Below are 26,155 nucleotides of genomic sequence, written 5' to 3' on the forward strand. Positions count from 1 at the left end.
CGGCATATAGCAATTTTTCGGACTTTAGGCTATCACAGATATCGTTTGCGAAAAATACAAAAATCAATGGACCCAGAATACTGCCTTGTGGGTATATCGAAACAGGACAATTTAATTCCGTGTTCACGAAAGCAGTGCGATCGATTAAATAAGATAACAGACAGTGGTTATCCATTTCAATAAGCCAATGCGCTTGAACGTTTCAGTTGATAATAAATGCGGTCCCTTGTCGAATGCATTGGAGAAGTCTTCATATATTGCAGGTATCTGTTGACGTTTCTCTATGCGTTTTAACATATTGGTTACAAAACTCATCACGTTTGAGACGGTTGATCGGTTTCACACAAATCCATATTGATAGTCAGTTAGAAAGCGTCCAACATAGCTCCAGCCATCCCAAACCCCTACCTAGCGCCTCCACGTGACCTTACCCAGTAATGCGCTATTGAGTGTAGTGCAGTAATTGCGCTAGGAGGTGCGATGATGAGTGGTTCCCGGCTGCCTGATCCCAAAACTGCGGGTTTGGATGGCGGCTGAGCCCCACGACATTGTTAGTAGGTAAGCTTAACATAAGTTATTTTAATTATTTGTTTCGTTTTAGCTCATGGAGCAAGCATCTCCTACTGTACAGTGAAAACTCGGTTCGAAGAAAGTTTAAATAATGCTCATGGATACCAGAAGAAAAATTAAATTAATAATGGAAGCACTCATGTAAACTCAAATGATGCAACAATATTCCATTCGAAGGACTGCTGGTGAGATTGTTCTATTTTTGTCCATATATCTTCATATAATGTATATTCATATAACACATATCTTATTACATTGCCATATACCATCATTATCGTAAAGAGGAAGGAGCATCAGGGTATCGAATGAATCGAAGATTGGATGAGGGATGTGTTAACCAGCCCAAGTCATATAAGGTCGGAGAGGATTTTGACGCGCGGAAAGATAAGTTTGCACGGCGAATTATATTATTCGAAGATTATTCATATTCTTACTGTTCCATTTGAACTATTCGAATAATTGAATTACTTGGAAGTATTCAATTAAAAATTATTCGAATATTTCTTTTGTTGAATTTTGTTGATTAGTTGAATTAATCGAACGATTAACGGACATCAAAGAATTAGGTAGGGTAAAGAACTAGTTTTAAGCAGTCTAAGCGGGTCACTGATTGTTTTACCTTATTACAAGCGATGGGTTGACTAAGTGGGGGATATCAGCATACCAATCTTCTTGCTATCTTTAGTTCTTCAAGCTGTTACCATTGGAAGACACTATTGTTGAGCTAAACTTTTGATTTTTCGCTTTAAAAGTTGGAGCGGCGGAACTAATTTTGAACACACCGAACCCATTTTCACCCGCAAGGTGCTTTTTTAAGCAATCCTGAAATCTGAATTTTTTTACGTCCCGTTAAAAAATCCCTCGAACTTTTCCCCCTATTCAGTAAGTTCGAGTTCCTATCCGTGACCTACTAATCGGCATCTGATGCGTAATCGGCATAGCGTATCGGCATAGATGCGTAAAATGCCATCTGTCTAAATTGTTTATCGGGGCATACACTCACCGCACCGTTCGGCAAACGGTATTCGTCGTCTCTTTTATTCTCTGGTGTTCTTATGGGAAACTGCGAGTTTGACGTCTCACTCGCTGTTCATAAGGATGGTGGGAGAACAAAAGAGGTAAACATATAGCAGTACAAACGATCCGACTCAGAACAGTGTTGTCAAAGCAAATAACATTGAAACACATCGTTGCTTTATTAAATCACTGAGAAAATCTTCGAAAATTATTGAAAAAGCTGTCTTTTGTGTTGTTTTTAATTAGGAAAATTAATTATGAACATACATTTCTCTTGAAAGTATTGAACCACATTTTCACCATAGGAGGTTTCAGTTAATTTCAAACTTAAAATTCTTATTTCCAGAACCGAAACAGTGTCTTCGCAACACGATAGTTCATCAGTTGTGCTGCAGCTGCTGCTAGCGGTGAACAGGTTCCGTCAATTCAGAATTTGTTTTCAGTTTTGTTAGAAAATAATAAAACTTTCGGCTAGTGACAAAGCCTTAGATAATAGAAAAAAAGAGTGTGAATAATATGGTATGTGACAATTGAGTGCTTGACTTTCAGAGTGGTTGTAATCAGTGCTGAAAATTTGATGAATTCGTTAGTAGCGAGCTGGCGATTGCTGAAGAGCAGCTGAAAAATGTACGTTTTTGGACAACAATTTTTAATTCATCATATTTCTTGTCGGAAACCCAGTAAATTGTGTTTGTGTGAATCAAATGTATGGTTAAGTGATTTGTGAAGATGATCCTATCAAAAGATTTTGAAAATATGAATAAAAAAATGCATTTTCGGATCATTTATGTTCAACTGATTAAAATAGGTAACACTGCTTAACTCGTTCCTTACCCTACATGTTAACCGAAAAGATTGAAAGAATTGGCCTTTGGAAAATTTGTGGGTGAATCATGAAAACGCGTACGAACAGGTGTAAGAATTTATTCCAACTGAACTTTTTCTTTAGTACATATATGTATGAAGATTATGACGGGGGGTCGTTCAATTTATTTAGAACACGGCATCATACTCCCCCTCGTTGATTCCACCGGATCAACAGTAGGAAAAAAGCATACTTTTGATACAGCTCGGCGATATTCCTTGGTATCCGTAAGAACCGTAACCACTCGTACAATTCCATCTTGTCCAGGGTGGGTTGCAACGATGCGTCCAAGAGACCATCGATGTGGAGGGGCATTGTCGTCCTTTAATACTTCCACAGATCCTATTTCGATGTTGATAATTTCACTGTGCAATTTCAGTCTAGACTGTAGGTGATGCAAATATTCAGCCGACCAGCGCTTCCAAAAATGCTCCTTCATCAACTGAATATTTTGCCAACGGTCAGGCTTGATTTGCTTTTTACTTTATTTTTGCTCTTTTGACTACAGCGTCCCAGTCGAACAAAATTCGAAACAGTGATGCATAGGCCAATTGTAGAGTTGAATATTATCTACAATATTGTTGAAGAAAGTATAGTTTAATCTTTTATATTTATATACTTTTATTTTATATTTATATTAAAGAGCACTCTTTTTGCTACCAATGGCTTTGCAGCTCTGTAACGCTATAGATACAAAATATTAAACTATACTTTCTTCAATAATGTTGTAGATAATAAGTAACTGTACACTCGTCCTATAAAGCACTTTTTCGAATTATGTTTGGCTGAGGCGCTGTAGTCAAAAGAGCAAAAAAGAAGTAAAAAGAGCAAATCAATCCTGCCAACGGTTAAGTCGATTTACTTTCACTCCAGCATACAATAGTTCCGGAATACTCAATGCTAATTTCCCGGTCAGAAAGTGCGACGGCGTCAAAACCTTGATGTCGTTTGGGTCATCCGAAATTGGAAACAGAGGGCGACTGTTCAAAATAGCTTCACATTGCGCTAAGAAAGTCATCATCTCCTCAAATGTAAGCTTGTGTCTCCAACGACGCGTTTTAAATGATATTTGGCTGATTTTACACCAGCCTCCCATATCCCACCAAAGTGGGGGCTGCGCGGCGGTATAAAATGCCATTGAATGCCTTTCGATGTACAAAAATCATTTAAAAAATCATTAAAAAAAATCATTTACCTTTCGTTGATATATTTGATTCTCAAGCATATTGCGTAACTCTACCAGATAACGATTTGCGCCAACGAACGTTGTTCCGTTGTCAGAGTACATATTAACCACCATACCACGTCTGCTAATAAAACGCTGTAGAGCTGCGATGAAGTTTTCTGCAGTCAGATTAGATACTACTTCAATATGAATGGCCTTCGTGGCCATGCAAATAAACAGTGTTATATAACCCTTGTATACTGACTTGTTTCTACTCGCTTTTTTGAGTAACACCGGACCAGCATTGTCGACTCCGGTATTCGAAAACACATCTGATGGTGTAAATCTACAATCTGGTAGATTACCCATAAACTGATTTGTTGGCGGTGGATTGTGACGAAAACAAACGTAACACTTCGAGACGATCCTTTTAATTAGCATTCTTGCATTGATTGGCCAGTGCCGTTCACGCACAATTGACAGCAAACCCTGCTTCCCAACATGGAAATAATCGTTATGTAATTGGCGCAAGTAAAATTTGATGCTTGCCATCGTAAGGAATGGACGAGTACTTGAGACGACCGCCAACCCTGATAAGTCCATCCGTATCGATAAATGGAGCTAGGCTTCGATATTGTTTTAATTTTCCTTTCCCCTTTTTCAGATCTTCGTAAAGTTCCTTAAACGATTCCTGCTGTACAAGCCTCATGATGACCTTGTCGCCTTTGCGATTTCTTGTGTTTGGCACTCAGTTATACTTTCGTGGCACTTTCGTACGAACATTCTCGATGAATCGCAACACATACGCCCACGCTCGTTGAAGACGTCGGAAATTGCTTACTCTTGTTAATTCAATGTACGGTTCCTGCAAAGTAATAGCGACCACTGTAATTGGTTTTAGTTCAGGCAATTCATCATTAGTCAAATAAATCTCTTCTTCGGTAGAAACGGAATTTTGTAACCATAAATTCGGAGTGCCATTGAACCACTGCTCCATCATAACAAGTTCCGCTGGCTGTACTCCACGCGACATTATATCGGCGGGGTTATCCTGAGATCGCACATAACACCAGTTGTAGTTTTGAGTTAATTCGTGCACAGTTGCGACGCGATTTGTCACAAACTGATTCAAAGCAAACGGCGACTTTTTAAACCAACTCTAACACACTTGTGAATCGGTGCGAAGTGTGACAGTTGAAAAAGAATTTTTCATAGCTGCAATCGTTTTCTGCACTAGACGGGCAAAAAGTAGTGTTCCGCATAGTTCAAGCCGAGGAATAGTCATCGGTTTTAAAGGTGCTACTCTCGACGTACTACACACCAGCTGGACATCAACTCTACCATCAGGAAAAGTACATTTCGTGTATAAAACTGCTCCATATGCACGCTTGGAAGCGTCCGAAAAACCGTGCAATTCAACTGACACTGCTTCGCTGGAAATCACACATAGTTTTTTACGCAGTTCATTGTTAGCTGGAAATTGTTCTCGGAAAGTAGTCCACACTTCGTGTTCGTCAGGCAATATGTCATCCCATTCTACCGTGATTCGCCACAAGTCTTACATTAGAAGCTTGGCCGTCGTAATAATGGGATCGATATAACTACATGGGTCGAAAAGAAGTCCAATAGCAGAAAGCACACTCCGTTTTGTTGGTGCTGTACAAGACATCTTATCGATTGGGCTTATATTGAACGCGAAATAATCATCGTCCGGATTCCATATCAAGCCAAGAGTTTTAATCACACAGTTGATGTCAGCATCTTCGAAATTAACTAGTGTTTCTTGCATATCTGATGGAATACTATCGCAAACAGCTTCACTATTGGTACAAAACTTGTGAATACCAAGTCCACCTCGCTTGAGCATTTCAATAAGTTGCTTGTAAATTTCTATTACCTCCTGTTCGGTATTGCCTCCTGTAAGAAAATCATCGATGTAGCTGTTTTCTTCAATGACCTTGGCTGCAAGGGGTAAATCGGAAGCTTCATCTTTTGTTAGTTGCATGAGCGTACGCGTTGCTAGGTACGATGCACTGGCGCAACCGTACGTTACGGTGCTCAGTTCAAATATTCCCACGTCGTTGTTGGAACTCAACCAAAGTATGCGTTGATATTTTCTATCATCTTTATGAACTTGAACCTGGCGATACATTTTTGGAATATCCGCTGTTAATGCTACCAAGTAGCTGCAAAATCGCAACAGTATTGTGATAAGATCGTTTTGCACCGTAGAACCTATGCGCAAAGCATCGTTCAGTGAGATACCTGACGTCGTTTTCGGCGAAGCATCAAACACGACACGGAATTTCGTAGTCGAGCTTGATTCCTTGGAGACAGCATGATGGGGCAGGAAATAGTAATCATCGGGATTGTCATGGACTTCAACCATATGCCCTAAAGCTAAATACTCTTCCATAAATTGAGTACACTCAAGTCGCTTTTTACGCGAAGGATACGTCCCACGTAAATCAAAACCGCGTAAATTCCAAAATTCGCGTAAAAAAAACCGCGTAAATTCGCGTAAAATAGTTACGTAAAAAACAAACTGCGTAAAAAAACTGCGTAAAAAGCGACTTCAGTGTATATCGAATTTTTTTCTCGTTATTTACAAACGATCGTAGTAGCCGATTGAATCGACTTCGTGCTGTTTCCAACGAGTCCCCTAGTTGACTTTTGTTTTCGTTCAATGGCAGTTTAACCGAATATCGGCCGGTTGTGACACGAAAAAAGTTTGCTCAAAATGCATTTCTACGGCTTGTTCGATTGGTGTATACGGTGATGCTTCCTTTCTAGCTCCCAGAATTTTACTAATGTTGCTCATCGATACGATTCAAATGGCAAACGCTACGAGTAGGAGCGGTGTTATTTGTCTTAACGGGACCACTTACAATCCATCCAAGTTGTGTTTCGATCAACATTGGAGATCCGCCTGCAAGCTTCATTCTTCCATCTTTTAGCAGCTCAAAAAATAATTCTGCGCCAACAATCATTTGTATTTCAACGGGAACGTGGAACGATGGGTCTGCTAAGGCTATGTTAGGGGGAATGGTCCAGCAGCGTATCTCGACTTTTACGACAGGTAAATTAGTGGTGATCGTCGGCACCACCAAAAAATCTAAAAAGGCGTTGAACGGATTAACGCGTGAACTGATCTTAGCACGAATTTTATACTTAACTACAGTTTCAGATTCAGCGTTGTTGACTCCGCTGATTGGTATATTAACATTTTCCATGGTGATCTTCAATTTCCTGGCAAGTGCTTCGCAGATAAGGTTCGAATCAGACCCTGAATCCAATAGAATGCGATATTGTACATTCCTATTATCATAATCACACACAAGGACTTCTGCCGTTGAAAGAAGGACTTATTGCTTGAGCATGAACGATTTGACACAGTTTACAGAAGCTTGACTATGTTTCTGTTTCTGTTTCTGTTTGCAGCACAAGGTGGGGCAGTTAGAGCCAAGTCTGTCCAGGGCTGAGATAAGGTGGTTGTGATAATGTTAAAAGAATCCGTGCGGATTACGCTAGCTCCATAATGTATTGGTGATTATGGATTAATGGGCGGAAGAAGAGTGACAGAACTTGGCTTGATATAATTGTGTGCTTGGTTAATATAGCATAAGATGGCTTGTACTTATCTTGTTTTCTCCTTCCTTTGTTTGTTTCCTCATCTTGTTCGTAGTCAATCTTAAACCTGAAGCAGGCTCCACGCCGGCCGTCCTCTCCATCGTTGTCACCAGTGTGGTCATCTGTGGCTGGTCTCTTGCCTCCCCTCACGGCAACATTATTGTTGCCGTGAGAAGAAGCGATAGAGATCAGGCAGAAAAGAAAAGAGGAATTTTTTAGTCAACATGTTGATTGCAATTTTCAAGTTAGTAATATCACGAGAATTCTATGTCTGTCCATCACCTATGCTACTACCGACTAACTACTCGCTAGGCTGGACGCTACTCATCTCCCAAATACCCATGTCATCACGATTGACCCAGCGCTGTTCCACAACCTATGCTCATTAAAAACCACAGCCGCCTCTTTATCTACCATCTTTGCAGTATTGTAGCTGATGGCGTAAATTTTCGAATATTTTGTGCGGAATATTATTCAAGAGCAATATTATCGCTCAGAACTATCGAAAAACTACTTGAACTTCCGAAAAATAGAGCAGATGCGATGTAATGGGGACTGGTACTCGCTCGTATTATTCCCGGTGGCATTAATTGCATATTTGTAGCGGTAGTCAACCGATTTGTCGGTATGCTCTTCAGACCGTGGTCAATTGAAATGATTCTGTAACTAAGAAGGGATGAGGTGGATCAAAAAGAACTTCACTTGGAGATATGTATATATGCCGTGTTAGGTCTTAAGTGCAAGCTGTCACTAAAGCAAGACTTAATAAGATGTTAACAACGTTGATAATTCTGTGAGGATGGTATTGAATCGAAAAATAAATCCTCATACCACGGCCATATATTATGTACTATGACCCCATTTTAGGAAGTGGAAATGATTGAGGACAGCCCTTCGCTATCGCTTGAATCAGCCAGAGAATCGAATACCTGTTTTTACTTGAAGAAGTTTTGACTCTAAAAAGATTTAGTTAGAAATGGAATTTCAGTTGAAGTCTGCCAGCATTGGGCAATGGACAGAACAAGATATATATCGAGGCTATAAATCTTTTCGAGTGATCCACTAAGTCCGACCGCGACGACAGCCGCAAGAATGGAGAGGAGCAGGCCGCCGGTGAGTTGCCACCGTTCGACTTGATGGACTCTCCGACAGAGGCTCATCAGCATTAGGAAGGCCCTTGGGAGACAAACAGCGTCATACATGATCATTTTATGTTGTTAGTTGAATACCGTTAACGCGGTTAGTCACAAGACATGCAAATCATTCTAATAAAGGAGGGAAATAAGAAAAAAAAAAAAAAATTATAATTACATCCAAAACAATACAATAGAGGTGACAGTAACAGCAACGATAGCAATATTAGTAATAATAGTAATAGCATAGGAAACTGATACAGGAAACACATCTACTGACTATAACTTCCTGCCCATTAATAATTGTAATGTGGCAGCATAGGTATAAGAAGAATTTCCGACTCATCATAGAACACTCAAACATATATTCATTCGTACCTATACACCCATGCACACTCATACATGCATACACATGTACATGTGTACATGTACGTGTGTGTATATTTTTCAGTGCTGTGCTGTCCATAATCGCATAACAGCCACAAATTCTATGGCAATCTCATAGAAAATGTCTCGATTACGCAAATAAAGACATCACATCATTTTTGAACACTCGTTCGTTCTAACTAGCGATACATTTTAATTTTCATGAGCAAGTCAAAATCTCATGAATGGTGGGTAGGATTTGGTTTCAGTTTTCTAGAGAAATTTCTGTGCATACCAGCAATTCATCTAGGGAACCGAGTAAGCCCTCCCGGTGCTTCGGCCCAAACGGATTGAATTTAAAATCAAATCCGTTCGATTTCGCTCCATTCCGCTTTACGAGACACATGCTACACATAAAGCTAAATTATGCAATACTACATACTACACATATATCCAACTTAAACTATAAACATTCTACATGCGGAACTAAGAATTTTTAGGTCGTTTGGCCGAAGTACGCGTCAAACCACCTACCCATGGGAGGGAGTTTACAGAAGCTTGACTATGTACAGCAATTTCTCGTTCTTCAGCGTCAGCGTTCAGCGTCATCGGTCATTCACAACAAGCTCCTTAAACGTGTCACACTTGTAGATATTATGTTCACCACTGCAGCATGGACACGACTCCTTGCACTGGCTTGACGAAGTTTGCACAAAATTACTACCTTGAACGGGTTTCATCTCGAATTTATTTCTCTGTTTGGTCGCGGTAGTCTGTCGCAGTTCGTTGTATTCTTTCATTTTTTGCGGTATACGACTTCGCTCACGTAAGTAGTCGATCATGTCACGATACGACGGCAGTTCATTTGTTGGGATCTGCGACACAATTTCCTGGTTTCCTTATCCAAACGTTTTGCAATCATGTAACGAGGATCATTTCCGACAGTTTGTCTACTGGCAATTTCCTGGTTTCCTTATCCTAACGTTTTGCAATCATATAACGAGGATCATTTCCGATAGTTTGTCTACTGGCAAATCACGATTCTTTAACGCATCGACGTGTTTCGTACAGGTTTCAAACAAGTTATGTTGCCGTGCAAGTTGCCGTTCTCACTCGTCATCTTGGGCAGGTTTAGTAATGCATCTATATGAGTGTCGATAATGAGTCGCTCGTCTTCATAAATATCCTCAAGCATCTTCCATGCTGATTCGTAATCATTGTTGTTGATCACGTCTTGGTAAATTTTGCCTGCAGCTTTACCTATTAGGGAGTTCTTAAAGTGATATAGTTTTATAGCTGGCGACTCATTTGGATACCTGTCCATTATCGTTTGGAACATGCACCTGAGGGAGTACCAGTTTTCAAGGTTGCCGTCAAATGTCGGCAAGGGCACCTGCAGGTGAGGTGTCGAATTGTTCACAACCACTGGCTGTTGTGAGACGAAAGCGGGGGCTAATGCGCTCATTTTCTTCTTTATCAGCATTCCATTTCGCAATCTTGGCTTGTATGAGAACAACTAGGGTGCCCTGACGTACTCGTTTTTGTATTTATCACGTTGCTTTCTCGGAACGAGCTCGCAAATTTGCAAATATGTACTGTGCATATCATCGTTGCACCGACGAAGTGTCACGATTTGCAAATTGAGCCAATTTGCAATGCTGACGTCTTTCTGCCCCAAACCTTCTCTAATTCCGTACATCGTCTTTTTCGCCAAATCGCGCTGATCAAGAATGCGGTCTAATTTTTTTGCCATTTCTTTGCGCTTTTGTTCTTGTTTTTGCTCCAAAACTGACACACAACTAGCAGACGGCGCACCCGTAAGAATATCGAGAAGGTTCTTTGGCGTAATGTTCCGTTCCGACTTTGGAGTTTTCTCACTCATGGGAAATAACTATACAAATGTTCCAGAAATTTCACTTGTTACACGACTGTCGTGCGAGCAACAGGATCGAACACGATTAAACACGTATAGCGCGCGGCTCGGTACTGTACATTTCCACACGGTGGAAATCTAAATGTTTCGCGATTTTTACCGAAATTTCAACACAAATCAACTAAAAACCATCACAGAATGTTCATCCGGACTTTGAAGGACCAAAATGTTAACCGACAGATTGAAAGAATTGGCCTTTGGAAAATTTATGGGTGAATCATGAAAACACGTGCGAACAGGTATAAGAATTGATTCCAACTGAACTTTTTCTTTAGTACACATGTGTATGAAGATAATGACGGGGGGCGTTCAATTTATTTAGAACACGGCATCAGTACATGATCAAACAACATGTTAGATGTCGTGGGTAAACAAACAAAACCATCTCCATATTCAATGATGGCAGTACCACAGTCATGTTTATTTAGTTAGACATCGTGTGCTATTAGCATACAACGAAATATAGGCAGCATTCTAGTACATAATAAAGTAAAGAGAATGTAAAGCCCTGGGCTTGGAGGTTCAACCTTTGGGGGCGTACTCCCGGGTGGCGGATGGGAGCTGAAAAGAGTCAGAGTTCTTTTTGGTTTTATTGATTTTTGTTTTTTGTTTGACTCTGCCTCTTCTTTAGTCTCTTATGTGGGCGGAGTTTTACGATTCTACATCCACATTAGTGACTTTAGTTGACTTTAGTGATTCTAGGGATCTAGATTTGAAAAACACTGTCTCGCACGAGGACCAGACCACTTTTTTTGTCGAATAATATACCAACCAAAACTGACCAAACATCCCATTTCTTCTTATTTTCTCTTTTCAACCTCGTCTTCCACAATGCATTAATGTGTGTGAGAGGCATCGAGGGTATTTCAGGTCATCACAGAGGATGAAAGACGCTGACGACTAAGAATCTAATGAAACTAGAACTAGAAGAAAGAATGACCCAAGAAAGACAGAAAGGAGTTTTGACCGGTAGCGGGGATCACTCCAGCTACTCTGTGATAGCAGGTATGTAGGTACAAGGTAGGGTATGTGTCCCCAACAGCGTTTTGATTGGAGAACTGCACGGCGGTTTCATCATCTATACGTTGCAGTCTCATTATGTGTTTGTATTCAGCACTGTTCTGAGCTATCCACTGCTTTCCGATCGGTCATCTAGCATCGAGAATGGTTAATCGACACGATTATTATTCACAGATGCGGGATCTCTCTCTATCTGCCTTGGCGTAGCACGAAGGACCTAGATATTTCTTATTGGCGAGCTTTGATTTCATATTCCATCTTAAGATTGTACTCCATAATTGCGGTATTTATAATCAGCTCAAGCTGGTTGCATATATTCAAATAATTTTCCAAATTATCTTGACATCTGCACTTTCGTGTTCTTTGAAAACCTGTTTGCCTTTTGCCTACGATTTATAAAGTTTTTAATTTACTTTTGCTATAGATATTTCTTACTGGCGACTTTGTCTCCTGGACCCCCTTATGCGCTAAAATGAAAAATGGAAAATGAAGCAAGCTCACTGAGCAATCCTAGGTGATATTGGTCCTCTTGGTCCGAGGAACGGCGCTTAATTGACCGAAGTGTGTCAGTCCGGCCAACCAATACCTACTCAGCTTGCTCGCGAGCCGGACTGAGACCCAATCAGCAATACGCTACAGTCCTGCAACTCGCTGAAAAAAAAATAATAAAGTAAAGAGAATGTAAAGCATTTAAAAAAGAGGTTTTCACTGCTACTATCTTGCACGCAGGTGTATGTGCTACAAAATATCCTAACTTTTCCCCATCGTTCGAATCCGGTTATAGTTAGCTCCCATTAGAGTAGGGCGGGGCATAAGTGCGATGTTTGAAGTTGTCATCAATTTTCGCGAGATATAAAGAAGGACAACAACAAAATATATTTTATTGTGATGCAGCTACTCAATGTCTTTACATTCAACTATAAATCATCTGGAATAATAGTGTTATTGAAAATAAATTCTTCATTCTTCTGATCAAGTGCCGATTCGCACTTTTACCCCACTAGCGGGGCAAAAGTTCGAATACCGCGGGGCAAAAGTGCGAAGCTCGAATCCATGAAATTAGCACAGCAGTAGCTAACAAAACCATATTATCGTCAATCTGTGGTATGTTTCGGTAAGGAATATTCTCGATTTACACTTCGATCGAAACTTTCCCAAACGTTTGTTTTTTGTTTCATCAGCGAAAAAACATTGTTTTCCATCGACCAACATCTGTAGAACACAGTTTTCTGCAGATCTTCCATTTCTAGTATCTGTAATATAGTGCCAAAAGCTGTGTATAAGCTATACATTTTTGCCTCGTCCGTGAATCGCAATTTTGCCCCGTCCGTGAATCGCACCTTTACTCCACTAGGCGCTTGACGGGGTTTGATTAAATTATGGAAAAGCGAAATATATTTTGTAAACTCTTTTCACCATATTTTCAAAACAGATATGCGAGTGATGTAAAACACTGCTACAAATTTTCAACAAGTGATATCCTCCTGTTGATATCGTATTACCCGTATAACAAAAAATTACATCAAAACCGCCCTAAAATAACATTTGCACATAACTGAGCAACTATACTTCGTAAGCAACCAAAGTTTACGTTAGATTCAAGCAGTCAAAGTAGTCACCCATTAATGCCAATGTAGTCAATTTACTCGGAATGTGCACCGATAAATCATCAAATCGCATCCTTACTCTATAACAAAGGTAAAAATGAAGTTTCAACCACATTATGGCTGATTTCCAAACGGATATGTATGATTAAATTGAAAATATCTACATCAAAAACTCAATTTGACAATACTTTATTTTTAATTCAAAACTGTTATTTTCTTGATTCAAATAGAATTTCGTTTTGAAACAAAAATATTTTTAGGTTGTTATAAAAATTTCGTTTGAAACAAACTGGAAATTTTTCGCTTCGTGATAGAAACGAAACCTTTTCCGCGAACAACCCCGTTGAGAATCGCGGCTATAGCACTGATTGACGAACAAGTCGCAAGGACTTGCATTGTGTCGTCGTCCCGTCAGTAAAATGAGTTAGATTCTCGATCCATGAATCGAACTTTTACCCCGTCAATAAATCGAACTTTTGCCCCGCTAGGCGCTTGACGGGGTTTGATTAAATTATGGAAAAACAAAATATATTTAGTAAATTCTTCTTACCGCAATTTCAAGAGAGATATCTGAGTGATGTAAATCGCTGCTACAATTTGTCAATAAGTAATATCCTCCTGTTGATATCGTATTTGCCGTACAACGAAATGTTACATCAAAACCGTTCTAAAATAACATTTACCCATAACTCAGTAACTATGATTCGTAAACAACAAATGTTTATGATAGATTTAAGCTGTCAAAGTACTCACCCATCCATGCCAATGTAGTCAATTTACTCGGAATCCACACTGATAAATCATTGAATCGCACTTTTACCCGCATCGCACTTTTACCCCTCCTTACTCTATACTTTGGATCAATCCACGGTACTACCAGCTTGGGTGATGAGGAACATTCTACGAACCTAGTAGGCGTTGCTTCAATGACCCTTCTGTATCTAATTTTCCGCGCTTTCCCTTTCACGTCTTGTCTCACTCTGTTTGGATACTATAAACACCTTGATTTCATTACTTTCTTCTATCGTTCCCTCCGTCTATTGGAAAGACTACCATTATTAAAAATAAAATAATAAATGCGTGACTTCATTATAAATGTATAGACAACAAAAAATGTGTATATCTGGTATAACTATGGTTCTTTTCACCATAAGATAGATAAAATTGTGTATTTCATATATCCTATAAAAATACCTATGGTAATCAACATATTTTAGACCCCATCAACAGCTGTACATAATTTGGACACTTCCATTTGATTTCGCTGTAAGTATCCTGATTATGTAGAACTGCTGTTGGGATCCAAAATACGTTGGTTACCCTAGTAGTATTTCATTTGCAATAACTGAAAATGTTTATTTTTATGCCTAGGTTACTATTACTTGTCTGGCGGATGGAGAAGATTATAACATTTTAAGAGATGCTAAAATTGTACAAGCTGGTGTAAGACTTAGTCAAGAATTTGGTATAAAAAAAGATGACTACGTACTATTGTCCGTTTTTTCGCCCTCCAAGGAAATCTCCAGCGAACCACAAAACAATTCAGCGATGTGTATTTTTACCTTGGTTGAAATTGAAGAAATATTCAATGAAAACATTCACTGTAAGGTTTTTATTAAATTAATTGAGAAAATTGCTATTGTGACTTTTTTTGTAGCTTGTTTTAACGGTAGCATCAAAGATAGAAATCTAGGTTATATATCTGGAACGATAAATGATGGTAAATGTCCAGTTGTTGGATCAATTGGAAATATCTTCAGTTTTTGCCACGTTGGACTGAAAATAAGCGGTGTAATGCCAATCGTAGCGAGAGCGCATTTTAACTTTCCAAATGTATCAATAACTTCAGTATCAACGGCTACTGCTGGACCTCATACGTTAGCGTTTTTAGGAACTATAGATGGATGGATCAGAAAGGTATGTTCGCTACGTCTTTCTTGTTTAAATTTTAGTAAATTGCTTGTAAACACTTTAGTTAATGTTGAGTAAAATGGTGAAGTATATCAGAAAACTGCATTCTTTAAAATTGGGTGTTATATCATGATATTTTTACTTGAAGTACTAAAGAAGATTGCATGTAGTGTAGGAATGCTTTACTTACAAGGCATGTAGGTACTTGTTAGCTATTGTTTGCGAATTAACTTATCAATGTCAAACGCGTGTTTGCTTCAATAATCAACGGGGTCAGTCAACGATGTCCTAACTATATGGTGGTGAGTTGGCTACCGCCTGTACTGTACTTACACCGCCCGATTTTAAAAATCCTAACGTTTGCAATAAAAAATGGGCTTTTTTCGGATGCTGATAAAAAAACTAAGACAGCTAATTGAGTTTGGCAAATTTCCCATGGAAGGTAATTATATTAGCTTACTTGCAAAAAAGTTCTACGCCCTTGCGAGCGGCCTTCCGGCAATTAACCGGAACATTCGCTATGACGGATGAAAACATGCGTGTAGGCATGTTTTTGAGTTCCTTCGTCGTTTTATTTATCAATTCCTCCTCAGTTTTCGCGACAAAATTGTTGGAGTAGATCTTACAGTTCAGGTTTATCCAAAAATTAACGATGAGACGCAACTGGGGGACGTAGGGCAGGCTCGCCGACTTGGGTACCAGCGGCTCCATTTCCTCCAACGATCGCTTCAAGTAGTAGACCGACGCCATATCCTGCCAGAACAGCACGTTTTCGCCTTTATGGTATTTCTAGGTGAACAACGCGACTTCCGGCAGGCATTTCGTACTATAAGTTTCCCCGTCCACGGCCAGTCCGGAGCGAAAGAAGAGCGGCTTTGACATCCCTTTCTCGCTGATTATCAGCCACCAGCACCTTCTTGGGGAACTTGGTGTGTGAAATCAACTTCATCTCGGAGCTCACTTCCTTCGTGGGGGAAGTAAAATACGATGTGCCCTGCCAGTCGTTGCCCTCCAGGGTGACATAGGTCTCGTCGTCCATCACCACCGCCACGTCGCGATTCGGCGGGAAAATCGTCTTGACCATCTTATTCAGCCGCTGCCGCTGCGTCATTGCCTGCAGCTCCGAGACCAGTCACCAGGTACTTTTTCACTGCTTGGCCGGTTGCACCGACCTCCCGACCAAGCGCGGGCAGCGATGTAACTATTATTCCCTCGGTCTTCCTCTTCAGCATCCTTTAGAGCTTCTTGTCCCTCAGGGTCGTCGGCCGTCCGGAAATGGGCTTTCTTTCGATGCTCTGATTGTTGTCCAATAGTGCCAAGATGTTGTAGATGCCGGAACGGGCGTAGCCGGCGTCCACAAAGTGGACACCTCAAAACAAATTTTGTTCTCCGAACAAATTTTTTTTTCAAATATTTTATAATTCATTATATATGCGTCCTAACGACAAGCAGTCTTCAGATAAAATGTGAATCTGTCTGTGTATGTGTGTGTGTGTATTTTTTTTTTTTTTTTTTTTACCGTGAGGAAAAGCTCAATGCCTGGCACACTGATGATGCACTGCATCACGTGGCACGGTGTGGGACTCTAACCCACTAAAAACCTCACTGCTCCTGGCCCCAAAACCCTCCCGGGACCACCACTAGGTATTACTTCGGGAGGAGGGCGTGCCTATGCACTACTCCGCTACCTGTCGAGACGTGCACCGATGCTGAGATGGCGACCAACTTAACGTCCATCTCTTCACGGCCACCCTCGCAGGATTTCTTTACGGAAGTGTAGCTAGCATCGCGACCGTATTCACAGGAACTTTACCCGTCGAGACGTGAGCCAAATCGGGTACCTTCCAACAGCACGCACATGGCCTCCGTAGCGGGATTTCTCCACCTGTCGAGACGTGACCTGATAAGGAAGTGCCCTCCAACATAACGCGCACCCCGCACAGTCAGATGAACATTGTTCATCTAGGTACAGGGACTATTTTGGGGAAGATCCCATCCCCCACACATATGAGTCCGTCTAGGGTTTTACCGCGCCCAGAATCGCGTTGCTTTTGATCTGTGTGTCATATGCGGCCTAGAGACGTCCATTCAATGGGCCACCTTGTCCTCTATATGCTAATCACCCCTCTTTCGAAGCTAGGCGTTACCGACTTGCTGATCTGCCCTCCATTTTCGCTGCAGCTCAACCAGAATTCTTGCAATCGATCTATTGACGACGTTCCAAGTGCCCTCATCTAGACACATTTTCTCAACAATGTTGTCTACGTTTAGAGCGAACATATCCTCGCGCACCGCTTCAAATCTGGGGCATACAAAGACCACATGCTCGGGTGTTTCTTCAACATCTCCGCACTCCGGACAGAAGGGTGACCTTACATGCCCGAATCGATGTAAATACTGTCTGAAGCAACCGTGTCCCGAAAGAAATTGCGTCAGATAGAAGTTCACTTCTCCGTGCTTCCTGTTCACCCAGGCTGAGAGTACCGGTATTAGCCTATGCGTCCATCTTCCGTTAGTCGCGGAGTTCCACTCTAGCTGCCATTTTGCCATTGACTCCGCTCTCATAGCTTTTCGAATTCCTGTGGTACCCTTCCGCTTATAACATTCGTTGTCTTCTGCCAAAATGATATATATGGGAATCATTCCGGCTATGACGCAGACCGCTTCCGAAGAAATAGTTCTGTACGCGCTCACGACCCGCATTGCCATGAGCCGATACGTACGGTTCAATCTTGTCTTATTCCGCTGGGTTTTTAGCGCTGCTATCCAAGCAGGTCCACCGTATCTCAGTATAGAAGAGGATACGCTGGCTAACATGCGCCTTTTGCTGCTGTTTGGACCAGAGTTGTTTGGCGTAATTCTGGCCAGTGCGTTAATCGCTTTGCCCGCCTTTTCGCAAGTGTAGTCGACGTGGTAGTTGAAATTTAGCCGATCGTCAATCCATACACCTAGGTGTTTCAACCATCGCTTCGAGGCTATCGTGTGCTCTCCCACAACAATCTCCGCTGATTGAGCTGCCTTGCAGTTGCTGACCACCAGCACTTCCGTCTTATGTTGGGCTATTTGCAATTTCACCCCTTGCATCCAGCTTCCGATTATGTCTATCGACTCGGTTGCCAGCATTTCTATCTGTTCCAGCGACTCTCCTGTTACTACTACTACGATATCGTCTACGAAGCCAACGATCTCCGCGCCTCTAGGCAAAACCAGTTTTAGTACACCGTCGTACATACAGTTCCAGAGAGATGGACCTAGGATAGAGCCTTGCGGGACTCCTGCTGTAGTCCTGATCATACTCTGTCCCTTGTTTGTCTCGTAAAACAGCACCCGATCCTCGAAGTAGCTTTTCAAGATCCTGCACAAATAGTCAGGGACGGTCATTCTATGGAGCGCTAGTGCAATGGCCTCCAAGCTGGCACTGTTAAACGCGTTCTTAACGTCAATCGTTACCACTGCACAGTATCGGTTACCCCTTCGCTTCTGTTTGGACGCCTTCTCAGCTCTTTCGATCACTGTGCAAATGGCGTCCACCGTAGATCTCCCTTTACGAAACCCGAACTGTCTCTCTGAGAGTCCGTGATCACTCTCCAAGCATACCGTCAACCTGTTCAAAATGATTCTCTCCAGTAGTTTTCCAAGTGTATCCAGCAGGCATATGGGTCTATACGATGCTGGATCTCCCGGAGGTGTGTGTGTGTGTGTGTGTGTGTGTGTGTGTGTGTGTGTGTGTGTGTGTGTGTGTGTGTGTGTGTGTGTGTGTGTGTGTGTGTGTGTGTGTGTGTGTGTGTGTGTGTGTGTGTGTGTGTGTGTGTGTGTGTGTGTGTGTGTGTGTGTGTGTGTGTGTGTGTGTGTGTGTGTGTGTGTGTGTATGTGTGTGTGTATGTGACGCTTTTAATCTCACTCACTTTTCTCGGAGATGGCTGAACCGATTTTAATGTTCTTAGTGTCAAATGAAAGGCCTAGGTGTCCCATTGGTCGCTATTGAATTTCATACTGATCGGAATTTTAGTTCAAAAGTTATGTATAAAATACGAAAAATATGGGACTTCATTAACTCATAGGTCCCTTAACCGATTTGAACAAAATTGATTGCATATGAAAGGAGCCTTGCAAACCCTTAACTTCCAAATTTCATGACAATTGGACTTGTAGTTTGAAAGTTACATAAAGAAATGTGAAAAAATAGTATTTAAAACATATTTTTGTAACATATAAGCATTAATTCAATGAAAAACTTCACACATTTTATTATTATTTGAAAATTACTGCTGAGATCTATCAAACGAAACCGAGTTATTTAAAATCGGACGGTCCATTCAGAAGTTATTTAAACATTAACACTTAAGCACCGTATATTAAACCGTTAAAACGTGTGAAATCAAAACAAATGTTGATTGTATGCAATGTGTGTGATGTATGTATGTATATATGTATGTTTGTATGTATGTATGTATGTATGTATGTATGTATGTATGTATGTATGTATGTGTGTGTATGTGATGACAATTTGCAATTTTTAAATTTGCATTGAAATTCAAGAAAAATGAGAAACATGTCAATTGTCTGAAGTTTTTGAAGCCTCTTAGTAGAATACGAAATTTGAAATTAAAGAAAAGAAAAAACTTTTACCAACTAAATTTCACTATTTAATATTTATTCGCGGCAGATACGTTTACGCTTTGAAATAAGACACTGATGAAGCCTGCACGTCGTAGGCGAACTACGTATCTGTTGCAAATAAATATTAAATAGTGGGATTCAATCGAAAAGTTTTTTCTTTTCTTTGATTTCAGATTTCAATTGTCATTTTGTTCACTTGCTGTTACTCACAATTGTACAAGAAAAGCAAAAAGCGAAGAAAAGCAGTTAATTTAAGCATGTAGGTATAATAGTGTATAGGATTAAAAATACTAGTGAGTCGATTTTTCCAAATAAATTTATACAAATTTCAAACAAATTCTGCGCATCAATAGATGCTCTTTTCAATCAATAGATACTAGAGCTTAGAAATGTTATATGAAAATTTGGAAGTATACGTTGCATGGTAGTAATTTTGTAAGATTTATTTTCGTTAGTGATATTTTAAAGGACAGATGTCTTATGTCATAAATCATGTTTTAATAAATAAATCAAAAAAAAGACAAGCACTGGGAATCATGTCGATCATATTTCCATTCTCAAGCATGTTTATGGCGCAGCTTTGGCACTATTTTTCGACCTCATTTTGTTTTCCTAACCCTCTAACATTATAAAAACCTGATTTAATCCACCTAGTGGTGAAAAGAAACTTTGTTATACGATCTTACTTGCTATTTGAGATAGAAATCGACACGTTTGGCTTACATGAAATTTTTGGAAATTGAATAAGTTTACAAAATTTGAACCAAATAGAAGCACTTAGAAATTTTGATAGTTCCTTTTCTCATGAAATTGCTGAGTAAGTTGTTACTAATGAGGGTAAGTGCAAGTAAAAGTAAGTTGTAAGATGAAATATTATTCTTTAACATATACATTGAGTAGTAAAGGTCTAGTTTATAAGTTTTTGAATTATGCGTAATTTCTTGTATTGCCATTCCATTTGATTCACAACAATAAAGTTTTCTTGAATAAATTTCATCAATTTTTATTAACTTTCGGTTACTCACGCTGTTGTATTTTGTACAACATGTGTTTTTGAATGCCATATTGTTATAAAGTTACAAATCGTACATTACGTATATACTAACGTATATTCTTCAGTAAACTTGTTATGAGCAAAATGTCAGCATTATTTAATGCACTAATACTTTAAATTGTTAGGAAACAAGATTAGCATAAACCGACATCACAGAAACGAAGCATGTGAGAAGTAGTAGAAGTAGCATGTGAGGTGTACCGCAATTGACCCAACTGGAATTTGCTCTCGTTTCTTCATATGGAAAAAATTGTGTCTGTATGCAGCAAAACTACCAGCAAATGTAAAATGTTTAAGATGTATCCGTCTGTTGGTAGTCGAGTAATTCGGGGTCAAAATCAGGGCATTTTTCACAATCAAAGTTCTACAGTTCCTAAACAAGCAAACATAGAGGTATACTAAATTCAGCAAAGTTATGTATTTTTATTATTTGTACAACTTTGTAATACATGAAAAAGTCATACAATAATTATAAAGAGTTAGAATAGAAAAACTGACTTTACCAATTCATATACAATAAATAAAATTTTTCTATCTTCACTGAAGAGATAGAAGGTTACTGTCTTTAGCAAAATTTCTTGGAATAATATGCTCTAAAAGTTTGCAGGACACATCAATGTGTTATATTGAAACTAAAGGAAAATAATTTTTTTATTTCACTTTTAGGGGGATTAATCAAAATTCAAATTCTACCAGACGATAGAGCTTTCAATTTTAAGAAACTCTTCCAAAGGTTTAATAAATTTAAAACTAAGTTTTCTTAGTCAAAACTCTAGTGCACACGTTTTCTTTGGTTTGGTCCATTGTGCGCGCAAGTAACCGTGTTATAAAAGTGGGCGCGAGTGTTCGATGGTTAATATCTTTTGACCGGTAAAACCAACTCTTATGAAATTTTGCATATATATTCGTAGTGTGGAAACCTCTCGTTTGATATTAAAATGATTGAAATTAGGTAAATTATCTTGGTTAAAATCATTATAAATTATTGTTAATTTTGGTGTGGTGTATTCGATTGCTCATAACTTTCAAATTAAACGTCCAATCAAAAAACCATTCAATAGTGATCTATCCGGCTATATTACCTGCCAAATGAAACTAACAGCGTGTAAATCGGTTTGGCCATCTCTGAGAAACAGGCGTTCATTTGTACATAGTCAAAACAGGTTTTTCAAGGCTAACTTATAAACTGCTTGTCCGTTTTCAATAAAACTTAGCAAAATGTTTAGTAATAGTAAGAGCTTTCGTTTGGTACTAAGATTGTTAAAATTGGTTGCGTAGTTCCGGAGAAAACCGTGTCACGTAGTTTTCACATTTTTGCTTATAACTTTCAAACGAAAAGTCAGACCACGAGACAATTTAATAGTGATATACTAGGTAATAATACCTTTCAAACAAAAGTAATAGCGGTCGAATCGGTTCAGCCATCTCCGAGTAACAGGCGATAGAAAATTCGGAGCGAACACACATACACACATACATACACACACACACAGACATTGCTCAGTTTGTCGAACCCTATCGATTGGTATATGTGACTCGGCCCTCCGGGCCTTGGATCAATTTCGTGTTTTTCGACCAATTTCTAAACCTTTGTTATATAGTACAACAACATATAGTATAACAAAGGTAAAACGATGCGATCAAGCTAATGACTATCTTTTCATGAAGGTACATTCAAAAGAAGCTTATGTTTTGATTTTCATGCAAAAATAATTATCTGAAGGAGCACCAGCTAAGAAAAAGTTCAATTTCTCTTTTTCATATCTAATGCTCTATTTAGTTATATTTTCTAATTCAGATATATTGCAAAATTGAAGCCAAGCAAACTAATAGTAAAATTTTGAGATTAATTATTTTGTTGTCGATATCCTTTTTCTTCAAAAGCGAAGTATAATAATAATTTTTCTGAACTCTTGTTTTTCAAAGATGCTAACTTTTGAACGCATGGTATTAATATCAAAATATCAAATAATCTGCTATGAGAACACATGATTCATATTGTCAATTCAAAACAAGTTTCGTATATGGCTCTGAAGCCCGCAAATTAAGGCCGTCTGTAGACCCGTTAGAGGGTTAATTTTTAATTTTCTATATATATTCATTCAAGTCTGTAAAAATTATCTTTTGTGTTTACATTATTTCTCGATAAATCATGTAAATATTATGAAACTAAATAAGGTGTTCATCAAGTAGCATAAATGACACTTACAAGTATTTACACACCCAAGGAAAGAAAATATAATTATTCTACGCAATACGTTGTGAATTTTACTGGCAAATAAGGATTTTGAGGAATACCAGTTCGCTTCGAAGTGTAAGCTGGTATAGTTTTGTCTGCCTGTTTGTTGCAGGGTGCTGATTTTGACCTGTTCGAATCAATTGTGTATCGCGTGAATGTGTTGTGATTTTTTGGCAAAAGTGATTAAGCTTTAAAATTATTAGTTAAGTTCATAAGTACATGTGTTTGCTGCCCGGTTTTTATTAGAAGTGAAAAAGCGGAGTTTGCCCAACAACATGGCGTCGGTCGCTGTAAAATGATAGGCGCTTGGTGCAGAAAGAAATGAAGAGAAAAATATCAGCTAAGTTATTGTCTCAAAATATACGGTTACTTAGACTACTTAGTTACTATGGTTGGACAACCTGTATTATCGTTTAGTGATTGCTTTGGAACATATTTTGAATAGTGACTGTCTAAAGGAAAGATTGTATGTTGGGAAAGGGGCATAGCGCTAGCATTCGTTTGCTTTAAAACATGAAAGAAAAGCGTTGACTGTGTTGGTGTGAAGCTTGTCTAATTTTTGCTTGTGATAGGTGTATATCGCGATAGCAGTTGTTTACATATTTCTTTAGGTGAACTGTGTAGAAAGCATATTGATGCGAAGCGAGCTGCTAGTTAGATGATGGTGACTTTTGCGAATAACAGTGTACCTATATGCTAAGTGTGTGTGCGATTATTTCTGTTTGGCTGCAGTGCATACTGTGGTGTGAATTGGGGATAAATGAGCGCTTAGCTAGTTGTATAAAGCGGTTATTGTGATGATAGTGACTGTTAGTTATTCGCGTTGACGAAGTTATGATATTGAATAATTTGTTGAAGATTTCAAAAGATAGAAATAAAAATGCAGAGTTTTGCACACATGTGCCATATGCGAAGTTTATGAGATTAAAAGAGATCGTGGAACTCCATCATCGAAAATAGGTGGATTATGGATGAACAGTGGAAAAAGCATGATTAGGTACTGATTTGCAATGGACCTCGAATTATCCGGACTGTGAGCAGGGCCTGACATATCTTCTAAAATCATGCATTTAATGACTTGCTCAATACGCAATACGCACGTAAACAAATTCTTGTAGCAGTGCAAACAACTTGACTTTTAGCGTTCAAAACAGGTTAAATTGCAGTATATGTTTTATTATTAATATTATATTATTATTCACATGATTATACTATTATTTATATGCTACACTATATTTTCTTCATATAAATCTATATATACACATATTACAATTGTAAGCACCAGGGTATCGAATGAATCGAAGACTGGATGAGGGATGTGGTAACCAGCCCAAGTCATATAAGGTCGGAGAGGATTTTGACGCGCCCTTCTAACACACAAATCATCACGCAAGTTAAGTTTGCACGGCGAAGTTATTTATCAAGTAGCCGGATATCTATGCTGGAAGGAATGTCTTATATTCCCGTGGAATCTTGTATGCGACTTTGCTTACAGGTCCACCCAACCCCTTTTGGTCCTTCACAAACAGCATTGGCGTGAAAGTTACTTAGTAAATAAATTCGATTCTGCAGTAAATCTACTTGCATACAACGGGAAACCCTTGAGGTGATGGTGGCTATCCCCATACATACATACAATAAGGATTTTGAGGAATACGGAACGCATATTTAAAACCCGATTTAATCCACCTAGTGGTGGAAGGAACCTTTGTTATACGGTCTTACTTGGTATTTGAGATAGAAATCGACACGTTTTCGGAACATAATTCATCTATTGGTTAACGTTGCGTAATGCGTTGGTTTACATAAAATTTTTGAAAATTGAATAAGTTTACAAATTTTGAACAAAATAGGAACACTTTTAAATTTTGATAGATCCTTTTTTCATGTAATTGCTGAGTAAGGATAAGTAAGTTGTTATTAATTTGAGTAAGTGCAAATAAAAGTAAGTTGTAAGAGGAAATCTTATTCTTTAACATATACATTGCCTAGTAAAGGTCTAGTTTATAGGTTTTTGAACTATGCATAATTTCCTGTAATGCCATTCTATTTGATTCACATCAATAGAGTTTTCTTGAATAATTTTAATCAATTTTTATTAACCTTCGGTTACTCACGCTGTTGTATTTTGTACAACACGTGTAGGTTTTTCAACGCCATATTGTTATAAAGTTACAAATCGTTGTTTAACTAACGAATATTCTTCAATAAACTTATTCTGAGCAAAATGTCATAATTATTCAATGCATTAATAATTTAATTTGTTTGAAAAATAGATCAGCATAAACCGCCATCACAGAAACGAAACAATCAGCATGCGAGGTGTACCGCAATTGACCCCAAGTGTAATTTTCTCTCGTTTCTTCATATGGAAAAATGGTGTCTGTATGCAGCAAAACTAGCCAATGTAAAATGTTTAAAATGTATCCGTCTGCTGGTAGTCGAGTAATTCGTAGTCAAAATTAAGGTATTTTTTTATAATCAAAGTTCTACAGTTCCTAAACAAGCAAACATAGAGGTATACTATATTCAGCAAAGTTGTGTATTTTTATCATTTGTACAATTTTGTAATAGATGAAAAAGTCATACAACAATTACAAAAAGAGTAAAAATATAAAAACTGAGTTTACAAATTCATATACAATTAATAAGATTTTTCTATCTTAGCTGTAGAGATGGAAGGTTACTGTCTCTAGCAAAATTTCTTGTAATAATATGCTCTATAACTTTGCAGAGCACATCAATGTGTTATATTGACACTGAAGAAAAATAATTTTTTTATTTCACTTTTAGGGGGATTAGTCAAAATTTAGATTCCACCAGACGATAGAGCTTTTAATTTCAAGAAACTATTCTAAAGATTCGATAAACCTAAAACCAAGTTTTCCCAGTCAAACCTCTAGTGCGCACGTTTTCTTTGGTTTGGGGTTATAGTGCGCGCGAGTAACTGTGTTGCAAAAGTTGGCGCGAGTGTTCGAGGGTTAATATCTTTTGACCGGTACAACCAATTCTTATGAAATTTTGC

General features: G+C 38.8%; 1 protein-coding gene across 5 annotated transcripts in view; it reads left to right on the forward strand.

Annotated features, from left to right (window-relative positions):
* LOC128734284 (plexin-B) overlaps positions 1–26,155 on the forward strand; it is a 748,132-nt gene that overhangs the window by 141,294 nt on the left and 580,683 nt on the right. For all 5 annotated transcript variants that reach the window (XM_053828386.1, XM_053828387.1, XM_053828388.1 and 2 more), the window contains 2 exons: positions 14,678–14,909; positions 14,964–15,223. In XM_053828386.1, the coding sequence (XP_053684361.1) occupies positions 14,678–14,909; positions 14,964–15,223 (492 nt within the window). The remainder of the gene's footprint in view (positions 1–14,677; positions 14,910–14,963; positions 15,224–26,155) is intronic.

The sequence above is a fragment of the Sabethes cyaneus genome, chromosome 2 (assembly GCF_943734655.1).
Source record: "Sabethes cyaneus chromosome 2, idSabCyanKW18_F2, whole genome shotgun sequence".
Lineage (NCBI taxonomy): Eukaryota > Metazoa > Arthropoda > Insecta > Diptera > Culicidae > Sabethes > Sabethes cyaneus.